Source organism: Melospiza georgiana, chromosome 7 (genome assembly GCF_028018845.1).
Source record: "Melospiza georgiana isolate bMelGeo1 chromosome 7, bMelGeo1.pri, whole genome shotgun sequence".
Classification (NCBI taxonomy): Eukaryota; Metazoa; Chordata; class Aves; order Passeriformes; family Passerellidae; genus Melospiza; species Melospiza georgiana.
The window spans coordinates 4,821,683-4,833,561 of record NC_080436.1 but is presented as its reverse complement, the minus strand read 5'-3'; the positions used below and the strand labels follow the sequence as shown (position 1 = coordinate 4,833,561).

Sequence of the window (11,879 nt, the reverse complement as noted above, 5' to 3'; positions counted from 1 at the left end):
GGACACCGAACCCACGGAGCGCGGTCCCTAGTGTCATAAATGAGGAGCTCGACACTTCTTACTTATGACACTATTCAAGCAGCGAAGGTAAAGTGTGAGCAGTGCAGCGCTGGGTACAGCGGGGGAAAGTTTTCCCTCTCCAGCTGCACGCCCATAAGTTGAGGTTTACAGGTATTTATTTATGGGGGTGCTCATCAGCTTTCTCAGCGGTTTCTAGTCCCAGTTTTTACATCGCAATTCTATACGCCGTTGTGATTTAGTTCGTCTCAGGATGTATCCCAAAAGGAGTATCCCCAGATGTCAGGGGTCCGGTTTCGGAAAGAAGAAAGACGAATCCCATCTGGTGAAGTCCAGCTCCCCAGATGTGGGTTTGTCGCAGACAACTTTTATGGAAAATCCTTTCCTTAGGATTTTTCCTCCTGAGAAGCCATGAGGCCTCAGGAACAAAATGTAAAAAATTATTATCTGCTGCTGTGGAATGCAACAGGCGGGTCTGTGATTGGTCTCATGTAGTTGTTTGTAATTAATGGCCAATCACAGTCAGCTGGCTTGGACACAGCTGGCTTTGTTATCATTCTTTCCTTGCTATTCTTAGCTGGCCTTCTGAGATGAATCCTTTTCTTCTATTCTTTTAGTATAGTTTTAATATAATATATATATCATAAAATAATAAATCAAGCCTTCTGAAACATGGAGCCAACATTCCCGTCTCTTCCCCAGTCCAAGAACCCCTGCGAACACCGTCACATGGTTCCACCTTTTAGTTACAAGGACTGTAAATCTCATAACAGTGATGTCCACCTTCCCTTGGTCGAAACTATTAATCCTTGATTTGATGTTCATCTTCCTTTCTCAAGCTGCTTTTCTCTGCTTTATTAAGGTGTGAGATAAGCATGCTGCCTTTATGTATATTTTCCAAAGCTATGGTTTCAAGGATACAAGCAATATTCTAAAATTATACTTCAAAAGGTTACTATTGTAGAACTTGTTATGAATGAGAAGCTTGACTAGGCCAATATTCAAGCAGCAATCAATTTATTAATTATTTTGGTGAAGTATGAGCAATACAGCACTGGGTACAGCGGGGGAAGTTTTCCCTCCAGCTGCACACCGATAGCTGAGGGTTACAGGTATTTATAGGGGCACTCATCACTTTTCTCAGCAGTTTCTATTCCAAATTTTTACTCATCAGCGGTTTATAGCCCCAATTTTATGTCACAATTCTAAACACTGTTGTGATTTAGTTTTTCTCAGGATGATCCATGGGCCACCATGCTCCAGGAATGTGGGGATCACCGTGCCTGTGTGCCATTGTCAAGGGGACACAGAATCCTGGCAAACACCATGCCCATGCATCACCATTCCAGAGCCCGATGCCCCTTCAGGAAAAGCCAGCCTGTTTTTTCTCACCTTTTGCCTTTCCCTGAGTTAATGCTGCCCAAAATTCTTGTTCTTCCCCCAAAACCAGCTCCAGCTGCTGCGCTGAGGCTGGCCAGGGAAGCTGTGGCTGCCCCTGGATCCCTGGAAGGGCCCAAGGCCAGGGCTTGGAGCATCCAACGAGTCTGGCTGCAGCCAGAGCTGTTAAGGAAAGCTGGACACATCCTTTGTGGATTGTTTGGCTGGGTTTTTCAAGCTGTTTGCAAATTCCAGGGATAAATCCTTGACATGCAACTTGATTGCTTCTTGCCCAGGGGGCAAAGCAGAGGCCGCTAATGGTGTCACAAATGCGCCAGCTCAGCAGAGCCGATGTCACTTTGATGGGAAATGTGGAAAACGTTTGGTTGCGACCTTCCCAGGCCCAGGAATTTAATTTAATGCGTTTGAACGTGGGCTCGGGTCACCACACACGCTGCCGGCCTCCAAGCCTGGGGATGCTGCTGCAGCACCTGGAGCAGGGTGTGGAGGGAATTAGGACAACTGGATGTGCAGGTATTGGGAAGAGACCCGTCCCAGGCTCCTCCCTCCTGTGGGGACCTGCGGGTGGCACAGTGCAGGCATCCTGTCTGTCCCTATTCCTGGCTGCTCCCTATTCCAACCTGCTCCCTATTCCCACTGTGAAAAATGCCTGTATTCCATGATTGGCTTTTCGCAAATATTCAAATGGATATCGTGTGTGTTGTGTTAGAAAGTAGCGCTGCATTAATTCTCTTAAGAAGTGTTGTTAAATACAGTTTTAGGTTATAAAAAAAAAATGTTAAAATAGAAACTATGCTATGTAGGATGCTTTTTTTTCTAAAGAGAGGACTCGCACCGAGGTAGCAGCCACAGGACACCTGAATCTTTCAGAGAAAGAGAATTTATTGCTCCATTATCAGAAGAAATGAACTTCTTCCCGCCTTGAAGGCACTCTCAGGATTCGGAGGAAGAAGTTGACACTGCCCAGACAGAATCCTGTGTTTGAATGGAATTTATGCATCATATATGAGGGGTATGAATATGCAACAGGCTGTTGCTTTTAAGGGTTAATCCTCTGTTAACGTGGGTCCTTTTTCGGGCTTATTTTGCCTAGAAAAAGGTACCCGGACCATCAGTAACTCTTTGTTTCTATTGTCTCATATTGTCCTAATCCAAATTGTCCAAATTATTATTACTCTAATTGCATTACTATTTTTATAACCATTTTATTACTATTAAACTTTTAAAAATTTAAAAACAAGTGACTGGCGTTTTTCACACCACCTTCTCCCTACTCCAGCTGTTCCCTATTCCCAGCTGCTCCCTAGCCCGGCTGTCCCTTATCCTGCCGCTCCCAGTGCAGGCTGTCCCCTGTCCCACCCGGCTCCCGCCTGTTCCCTGTCCCACTGCTCCCTGACTCGGGTGGGCCCGGTCCCACCTTCTGCCCGTTCCTGTTCCGACCGCCATTCCCAAACCAGGCTGTTCCCTGTTCCTAACCCGCCTGTTCCCTATTCCTAACCCGGCCGTTCCCATTCCCTAACCCGGCTGTTCCCATTCCCTAACCCGGCTGCTCCCTGTTCCTCACCAGGGTGTTCCCATTCCCTAACCCGGCTGTTCCCTGTTCCTCACCAGGGTGTTCCCATTCCCTAATCAGGCTGTTCCCTGTTCCTAAACAGGCTGTTCCCTATTCCTAACCAGGCTGTTCCCTGTTCCTCACCAGGGTGTTCCCATTCCCTAATCAGGCTGTTCCCTGTTCCTCACCAGGGTGTTCCCATTCCCTAACCAGGCTGTTCCCATTCCCTAACCCGGCTGTTCCTGTTCTTAACCAGGCTGTTCCCATTCCCTAACCCGGCTTTTCCCTGTTCCTAACCCGGCTGTTCCCATGCTCAAACCAGGCTATTCCCTGTTCCTAACCCGGCTGTTCCCATTTCCTAACCCCACTGTTCCCTGTTCCTAAACAGGCTGTTCCCTGTTCCTAACCCGGCTGTTCCCATTCCCTAACCCCGCTGTTCCCTGTTCCTAAACAGGCTGTTCCCATTCCCTAACCCGGCTCTTCCTGTTCTTAACCGGGCTGTTCCCTATTCCTAACCAGGCTGTTCCCATTCCCTAACCAGGCTGTTCCCTGTCCCACCTGCTCACTAACCCGACTGTCCCTGGTCCTGCCTAGTGCTTGAGCTCATTTCCTTGGCCAGGCTGTTCTCTGTCCCCCCTAGTCCCTACCCCGGGCCGTTCCCGGTCCCACTGTCCCGGTCCCTGTCCCCGCTCCCGCCAGAGCCCTCACGAATAGTGGGCGTGGCCTTTCTCGAGGGGGCGTGGCCATGGGCGTGGCCGCAGGGCGCTTTCCTCACCGCGGCGCGCCGCCTCTCCCGCTGGCGTCATCGCCGCGCGCCGCCGCCGCCCTCCGCCATGTCCTTGTGGGTGTCCCGGCTGGGCCGGGCCGCGGCCGCCCGGGGCCGCTCCGCGCCGGACAGCGGCTCCATCCTGCTGAGGGTGAGTGCGGGCGGCTGGGCGGGGCTGTGTCCGGAGCGCTGTCCTGCTGGGGTGGGCGGGCAGCACAGCCCGGGGCCGGAGGTGCCTCTCCCCGGGGCTGGGAGCTGGGAGAGGCGGAGGAATGCGGGGCAGGCTGGAGCAGAGGCCGGGGAGGGGAGTGCGGTGAGCTGCGGTGGGCAGCGGTGCTGCGGGGAAAGGAGTGTTAGATAGGGATGGACGCCGCTGCGTGAGGGAGGTCACTGCGCCGCTCGGAATGAGGTTTGTAGGAAGGCGCTCAGAAAGGCCCTGCCTTCACCTCATAGCTCTCAGGTGGGTCCCTCTTGCCACCTCTCAGAAATCGTGCAGTAGTTAAGGCTGGAAGCGGCGTCCAAGCTTTTGCCCACTAAGCCATGTTGAAATGAAGCTGTAACTCTCCTGAGAGCGAATTTAGTGTTATTACGTGCCCCAAACCACGCAAAATGCAAGCAAAAGTCTAATGTGGGGTCTCCCTTGGGAACTCTGGGTGTGATGTGTGTCTGGCCTTCAGACTGGAAGTTGTTCCGTGTTTTCTGCCTTCTCAGCCTTTAATTTCACGAACAACTTCCCAGCCTAAGCACTGCTGCAGCTGCTAAGCTGAAATGACAGTGCCGAGGTTACTGAGCAACAATTCCTTGTATTAGATATATGAGTGTGTCCTGTGTGTGTCTTTAGCTAAAGAATCCCTCCAAATCTGCTGATTTCTGTGGGTTTTTCCTCCAGGCAAGAATCCACACCAGCCCTGAGTGGAGCCGGCAGTATGGGTGGCTGTCCTACATCCTGGGAGAAAAGACCACCAAGAAGTTCACAGAGCACAGCAAAGTCTTCACAGTGGAGGGGAATCTCTCTTCTGGGAAGGGCAAGCTGGCCAAGCAGTTGGCAGACAAACTGGGTACGAGTCACTGTGGCTGCTTCCCAGAGGGCTGACTGGGTTTGATGGTGGCTCTTGTGCAGAGGAAGCTCACCAGAGCAGCAGCTCCTGCCTGGGGAATGCTGGAGGGTGTGGGGAGGGTCTGTGGGTGGTGCTGGTGAGGCTTGGGATGGGGATTTGTTGTGAGTGAGGCTTCAGTTCTGGTGGAGCCTGCGTGCTCCTGGAGAGCGTGGGTGTTCCACGTGGATGTGCTTGGAGCGGCCCAGCTCTCCACGGGCTGGGGCAGAGCTCAGAGTTTGGGTTCTGCTGTGGTGTGTAGTGAGAGTCCTGTGTATTGGATAAGTGGGTCCTAGTTGCTCTAAATGAGCCACAGCTGTGCAGTTCCTCATGGCTTCACAGGGGCTCCTTCTGGGCTCTCAACCCACCCCCTTTTATCCCAGTGGCCTTCATGAGCTACAGCTGCTGCCCAGCCAAGGACCCTGCAGCTGTAGCTCATCCAGAGCAACAGGACCCACCTATCCAATACATAGGACTCTCACTACATTTCCCCCTTTTTTCTATTACTAACAGATGTATTCAAATACAATATAGTTGTTCAAGTACAATATATTCATTTCTTTTACAATACATGTTTTATCCCAAGACTCAAAGGCCCCACACGTAACACAAGTACAATACACACATTCCCCCATGGCTCAAAGGTCATGTACAACACACACAGCTTCTTGACTCAAGGGCCATAATCCAGCACAGCTCCTTGAGATTCAATAGCTATGTTCTTTCTGCAGTTCTAGGCTGCCTTTTCTTCCACAGCTCTTCAGGCTGCTACAGCTCTCAGGCTGTCCTATCTTCCACAGCTCTTCAGGCTGCATACCTCTATCACTTTGGGGTCACCAATTATTGTATTATTGTATTTGTATTTCATATTTCTCGAGTCCCATACTATTGTTATGATATTCTTAAAGTCCATACCTTCTAGCTGGTTTTCTAGCATGCTGCTCCTCTCTGCTGTGCAGTTCCTCATGGCTTCACAGGGGCTCCTTCTGGGCTCTCAACCCACCCCCTTTTATCCCAGTGGCCTTCATGAGCTACAGCTGCTGCCCAACCAAGGACCCCGCAGCTGTAGCTCATCCAGAGCAACAGGACCCACCTATCCAATACATAGGACTCTCACTACAGTGGTGGGCACAGGGGCTGGGGCTGTCTGGGAGCTGGGCACGTGTCACTGCCTGGGGAGTCTCTGCACAAATTACCACCAGGACAGGGCTGCTGTGCAATGTGCCTCGAGCTGTTTTATTTTCCAGCATCAGTCTCATTCCGTGGTTATGGCAATGGGAAGATGCCAGCAGCTCACAGCCCTGGCACCAGACCAAGAACTGCACGTTACAACTCACTTTAAAAGTTTTTTGACCAATCACACAAAGCAAAAGCACATTGACAGTAGTTCTGTCCGACCACTGGAAGCACACGTACCTTCAGTCAAACAATATTGCTTATTTTGGATACAACACCTGCTTGTAAGCATTGAAACACAGTGGACAGAGCTCCATTATTAAGCTTAGAACTTCCTAATATCTCAGATATACTTTTCTGTAGCTTAATGAGTTATTCTAGCCAAGCATTAATACACAGACCCTTTTTCTATTTGTCCTTATTTTTCTACTTTTTACATAATTTTTCAGCCTACCAATCTCATGGCTACTGCTTAGCTCTCATCCCAGTTCTGCTGTCTCTGAGGCCTGCCTTTTGCAGCTTTCCCAAACCCCTCTGATTTTCTGGATTCCCACAGGCAACGAGCAGCTGTGCGCTCTTCAGCTGGAGAGGCGTTGGCTGCAAACAAACACAGCTCATTCCCGCTGTGGGTTCCTTTTCAGGAATGAAGCACTTCCCTGAGGCGGACATCCACTACCAGGACAGGCTCTCGGGGGATGGGCAGCTGCTGCCTGAGAGGTTCAGTGGTTTCTGCAGCCTGGAGAAGTTCTACAGTGAGCCCAAGGCCCCCGACGGGCACTCGTACCGCCTGCAGTCGTGGCTCTTCGGCAGCCGCGTCCTGCAGTACGCCGACGCCCTGGAGCACCTGCTCAGCACAGGTTGGGTGTGGGCTGGGGAGGGATGGACTGTGGGGTTTGTGAGGCTTCCAGGATGAGGTGAGGGAGGAGAATCTGACCCCATGGTCTCAGAAGGCTGATGTATTATTTTATGGTATGATATTATATTAGAAGAATGTTATGCTAAAACTGTACTAAAAGAAAGAGGATACATCAGAATGCTCAGCAGGAATGAAAATGAAAGCTTGTGGCTGACTCAGAGTCTGACACAGCTGGACTGTGATTGGTCATTAATTAAAAACAATTCACATGTGTGACGGTGTTCACAGGGGCTTTTGGTTGAGGGAAGAGACAAGGATCTGACTCCATGTTTCAGAAGGCTTGATTTATTATTTTATGATGTATATTACATTAAAACTATACTAAAAGAGTAGAAGAAAAGGTTTCATCAGAAGGCCAGATAAGAATAGAATAGCAAAGAGTGATAGCAAAGGCGTGTGGCTCGGGCTCTCTGTCTGAGCCAGCTAAGCTCTGATTGGTTATTAATTACAAACATCTAACATGAGCTAATCAAAGATCCACCTGTTGCATTCCATAGCGGCAGATAATCAATGTTTACATTTTGTTCCTGAGGCCTCTCAGCTTCTCAAGAGGAAAAATCCTAAGGAAAGGATTTTCCATAAAAGATGTCTGCGACACCCATGTTTGGATAAACAATCTCCAGACCACATTCTAGAGTAGCAAAACATGGAGAAGCTGAGGATTCTCATCTTCCCAGGAGAAGAAATCCTGGTGAAGGGTTAGATGGTAGATCAGAGAAATTCCTGGTGTTTTGCAAACGTGGCATTGCAAGTACACTGTGTGGAAGGCAAGCTGGTTAACAGCAGGGATGATCTCCATGGAATTTCCCAGGAGTTTGGAGCGGCTGTTTGCCCATGCACTTGTCTGGAACTGTGGACATAGATGCAATAGACTGTTCAAGGAATACAACAGTAACCAAGGACCTTGCAGCTCCTTCTGTTCCAACCTGGAGCCTGTTCTCCCTTGCAGGCCAGGGCGTGGTGCTGGAGCGCTCTCCCTACAGCGACTTCGTGTTCCTGGAGGCCATGCTGAAGCAGGGATATGTGCACAAGAGATGTGAGTTCCTGCCGGCACAGGGAAGCTGCTTGGCCATAATCTCTCAGAAGTCTGGCAGTTAACTTTGCTTTAAAAAAGAAACAAAACATTCCTGCTTGGAAGGAGGGGTTTCTTGAAGTGTTCGGTGTTCGAATGTTGCTGGGTTGAGCTGGTGTGGTTTTGGTGGCAGTGAGAGGACAGAAGATGAAGGGCATGAATTGAAATTCAAAGGGGAGTCAAACCCTGGAGCAAATCACCTGGGATCTCCCCCTTGGAGATACTTAGAGTGCTGTGGGTGGAGTTCTCAGCAGATTGGTTGAACTGGGTGATCTGGGGATGTTCCTCCCAACCTGAGTGATTTGGTTTGGGGTTATGGGCACTGAGCTCCTGCCTGTTCTTAGTAAATCTGTTCTTTGAGGTGGATGTCACTTTTCTGTACTGTCTCCTGTTTTTGCTGTTGGATTTAAGAGGCGTGTATTTGTTTTTTGCCACCTGCTCTAAGTTACTGGGTGACTTTGGGGGCTGATTATAATATGACCTGTGTCTGCATTGCTGAGACAGCAAAGCCCAGCAACCCACAATTTAATACAAAATCCCAGTTTGGATTGTACTGGAATCCTTAGGGAACAAACATCTTGATTAGAGCTACTGCTGCTTATTGTCTCTAAATGGTGGAGGAGAAGCTGAGATTCCTGTTAACCTGAGCCAGGAATAAAGTCCCTCTTTGATACAACTGGGTTGAGATTCTTAGATCTCAGTGCATGAAACTTCTCTGGAGATTAGTTTTTCTGTAAACTTCCTAAATTCTGTTTGAGGAAGAGCATTAAGTGTGACCTTAACTTCTTCTGTGAGCCCAGAGGAAGAGCCTGCAGATACAAACGTGGGGAATGTGATTTATTTGTGTTTTACACAGGCCTTGATCACTACAAAGAGGTCAAGGAGATCAGCATTTCTGAGTTCCTGCCTCCTCACTTGGTCATTTATGTGGATGTGCCTGTCCCAGACGTGCAGAAGAGGATTCAAGAGAAGGGCAAGGTAATTTGATCTCTGATTATTGCCTAATTATCTCTTTATTGTTACTTGTCTCTCACAATTGCTGCCTGCTAATGTCTGTGAGATCTGGGTGGTGGTGGTGACTCTGTGGGTATTCTCTTATGCTTGCATTAAAAAAAAAAGGCAAAAAAAGAACTTTTTTGTGTGACTGCATCAATATGTTGTCATTTGTGGAATGAGAAATTGTTTTAAGAGCAGGTGAATTTTTATACCTGGCTGTGCAGCTGCCACTTGAAGAGCTGTGGGCAGGTGATGTGCTGCTTGCAATGCACTTTGAGGTGATTTATTTCTCATTCCTGAGTGCCAGGAGCCCAGCTGGGCTCCCTGGCTCCTGCTTCCCAGTTGACTGCTTCCTCACCCCTCTGCTGGGGTTCACGTGTGAGTCACCTGGGATCAGCAGGTTCACTTATCTCCCTGACATCCAGCAAATCACTGCTGGGTGACTGCCTTATTGAGCTGGTCTTGGCCCTGGAGAGCTGCAGGGTGCTTTTGGGGAATGACTAATCTAAGTAAGGTTTGTAATTTGGGGTTTTTTTTACCCTCTTTCTTTGACACTTAGGTGTGTGCTTGTGTTTGCAGATGTGTTGTGAGGATTCAAATATAACACAATTTGTCTTGCCTCGTTGAAAGGCTATGGGAAATGCAGTTTAACTCTGGAAAACCTGGTAGATTGAAAGATAGCTTTGATTTATTAGAAAAAAGTTCTCGGTTAAGAAGTTCTTCATGTATTGGGAGAGCCTGTGAATTCTTAGCCCTTCTGAGCATGAAAATCAGTGGCATTTTTGAAACCTGTGGACAGAAATTGCTGATGTAACTTGTGCCTTTTTGGGTCAGTGGCAGTGCTGAGCTCTGTAGGAGTTGTTTGGGGAACACAGGGTAGATCAGAGAAATTCCTGGTGTTTTGCAAATGTGGATTTGCAAGTACACTGTGTGGAAGGCAAGCTGGTTAACAGCAGGGGTGATCTCCATGAAATTTCCCAGGAGTTTGGAGTGGCTGTTTGCCCATGCACTTGTCTGAAGCTGTGGAGATAGAGAGGTGCAATTTTGGCCTCCTTGTGGAAAAGGTGGACTCAGATCCAATCTTCTCCTGTTTTCTGGGTGGCTTTTACAGCTCCCTGGAATGTGGAGTTAGCAGGGATGAATCAGTCCTTGGATAGCTGGGGGCTGCTCTAGGTATTTCATGGCATGTAAGGAATTCCAAACACTCCAGATCACACTCTCAAATCTTTGAAACTTTCACTGGTGTGCACGTGGTTCACTTGGGTGTTTGGCTGCTTATCCCAGAGTGAGCCCTTTGGCAGGTGGTGGAGCAGACCTTGGGGTCTGTGCTGGTGGGAAAAGATAGAAAAATAATTCCACAGCTTTTTCTGTTTGTTTCTTTGTAGCCATATGAGAAGAAGGTGTCTCCTTCCTATCTCCAGAGCATTGAGGATGCTTACAAGAAGACCTTCCTACCAGCAATGAGGTTAGCAAAGAAAAATGCTTTGCCTCTTAGGTCTTTGAGCAAAAATGGGTGCAAACCTTAAAATCTGTGCCAATATCAGCAAATCGTGTGCAGAAGCCCCTGTTGTGCTGCAGGGTACAGTACTGTGCCCCAGTGAGGGGGTGCTGCAGTCACAGCATGAGAACTGAGTGGAGTTAACTTCTGCCAGCCCAGGAGCCTGATGCCAGTGCTGGAAGATGAAAATGGGTTCAGGAGCGATGTGCACAATGCCACAGCTATGGCTCTGTGTGTCTGCACAGCCTGAGGAGAGAGTGAGGCAATTCAAGCTTTTCTCAGGCCTTTTTGGAAGGCTTTAGGGCTTTTCTCTCCTCAGAAAGTCCTTTTGGTTGTCACAGAATCCCGGAATGGTTTGGGTTGGAGGGACCTTAAAGCTCATGCAGTGCCACCCCTGCCATGGGCAGGGACACCTTCCACTGTCTCATGGTGCTCCAAGCCCTCTTGGACACTGCCAGGGATCCAGGAGCAGCCACAGCTGCTCTGGGCACCCTGTGCCAGGGCCTCAGTGCCCTCCCAGGGAACAATTCCTTCCCAATATCTCCTCTAACCCTGCCCTGTGCCAGTGGGCAGCCATTCCCTGTGTCTTGTCTCTCATTGGTTTCCCCTGACTTCCTCTAGCTGGGAAGCAAAACCATGTGCCCTGTAAAGCTGGGATGAAACAGAGCCTCCCAGCTCTCCCAGTTCTTACAAAAGAGCTCTAGGAAAATTAAAACTGTTCCAAAAATCTAAAAGCAGAATTGTGGTCCCTCATAATTCTGGGAGGGAAGCTCTCAACGGGTATCAGATGAATTAACTGTGAAATTGATTGTGAATGGGTTAACTGTGAAGCTGTGTTGTGGTGTGTGCAGAAGGCTGATATAAATCAGAGTGGATTCCCAGGTGCTTTGTAGCCTGCCAGTGTCCCCCTGTGCTTGCTCCATCTCCACAGGTGGATCAGTGGGTGGCTCTGCCAGCTACTGAAGTGAGTGACTCGATGTTGAGCTTGTCACTCATGCAGGCAGGGCTGGGTGCTGTCACAGATGGCCAGTGGCCTCTCTGTGTGTCCCCACAGCCAGCGCATGGCTCTTGGAAGGGAAGGGAAGCCTTGGGAATGTCATCCCCTGAGGGCAAAGTGCTGCAGTCCCTGGTGGGAGCCAGCTGCTGCTGTTCTCTGGAGCACAGCCAGCCCTGTGTGCATCTCATGGTGCTCAGCCAGGCTGAACCTGCTGTGATTTCACCTCCTTGCCCTCTGTGTGGGCATGGGCAGTGCTCCTGGCAGGCAAACCTCAGCATCCTGGCAGGGTTTGGGCTCCCAGCAGCCTGGCACACTGAGTGGGCTGTGTGGTGTTTTCTGAGACCCCCGTGGAAGGAGGGAATTATGAACCTGACTCCATGTTCTTAGAAGGCTAAT

At 49.4% G+C, this 11,879-nt stretch overlaps 1 protein-coding gene across 1 annotated transcript in view; it reads left to right on the top strand.

The window, feature by feature from the left end:
• Nucleotides 1-3,790: 3,790 nt before the first annotated feature.
• NDUFA10 (NADH:ubiquinone oxidoreductase subunit A10) overlaps nucleotides 3,791-11,879 on the top strand; it is a 30,488-nt gene continuing 22,399 nt past the window's right edge. Inside the window, exons 1-6 of the mRNA XM_058028411.1 lie at nucleotides 3,791-3,885; nucleotides 4,624-4,792; nucleotides 6,646-6,861; nucleotides 7,870-7,956; nucleotides 8,849-8,970; nucleotides 10,374-10,453. Coding sequence (XP_057884394.1) covers nucleotides 3,802-3,885; nucleotides 4,624-4,792; nucleotides 6,646-6,861; nucleotides 7,870-7,956; nucleotides 8,849-8,970; nucleotides 10,374-10,453 — 758 coding nt within the window. The 5' untranslated portion in view covers nucleotides 3,791-3,801. The remainder of the gene's footprint in view (nucleotides 3,886-4,623; nucleotides 4,793-6,645; nucleotides 6,862-7,869; nucleotides 7,957-8,848; nucleotides 8,971-10,373; nucleotides 10,454-11,879) is intronic.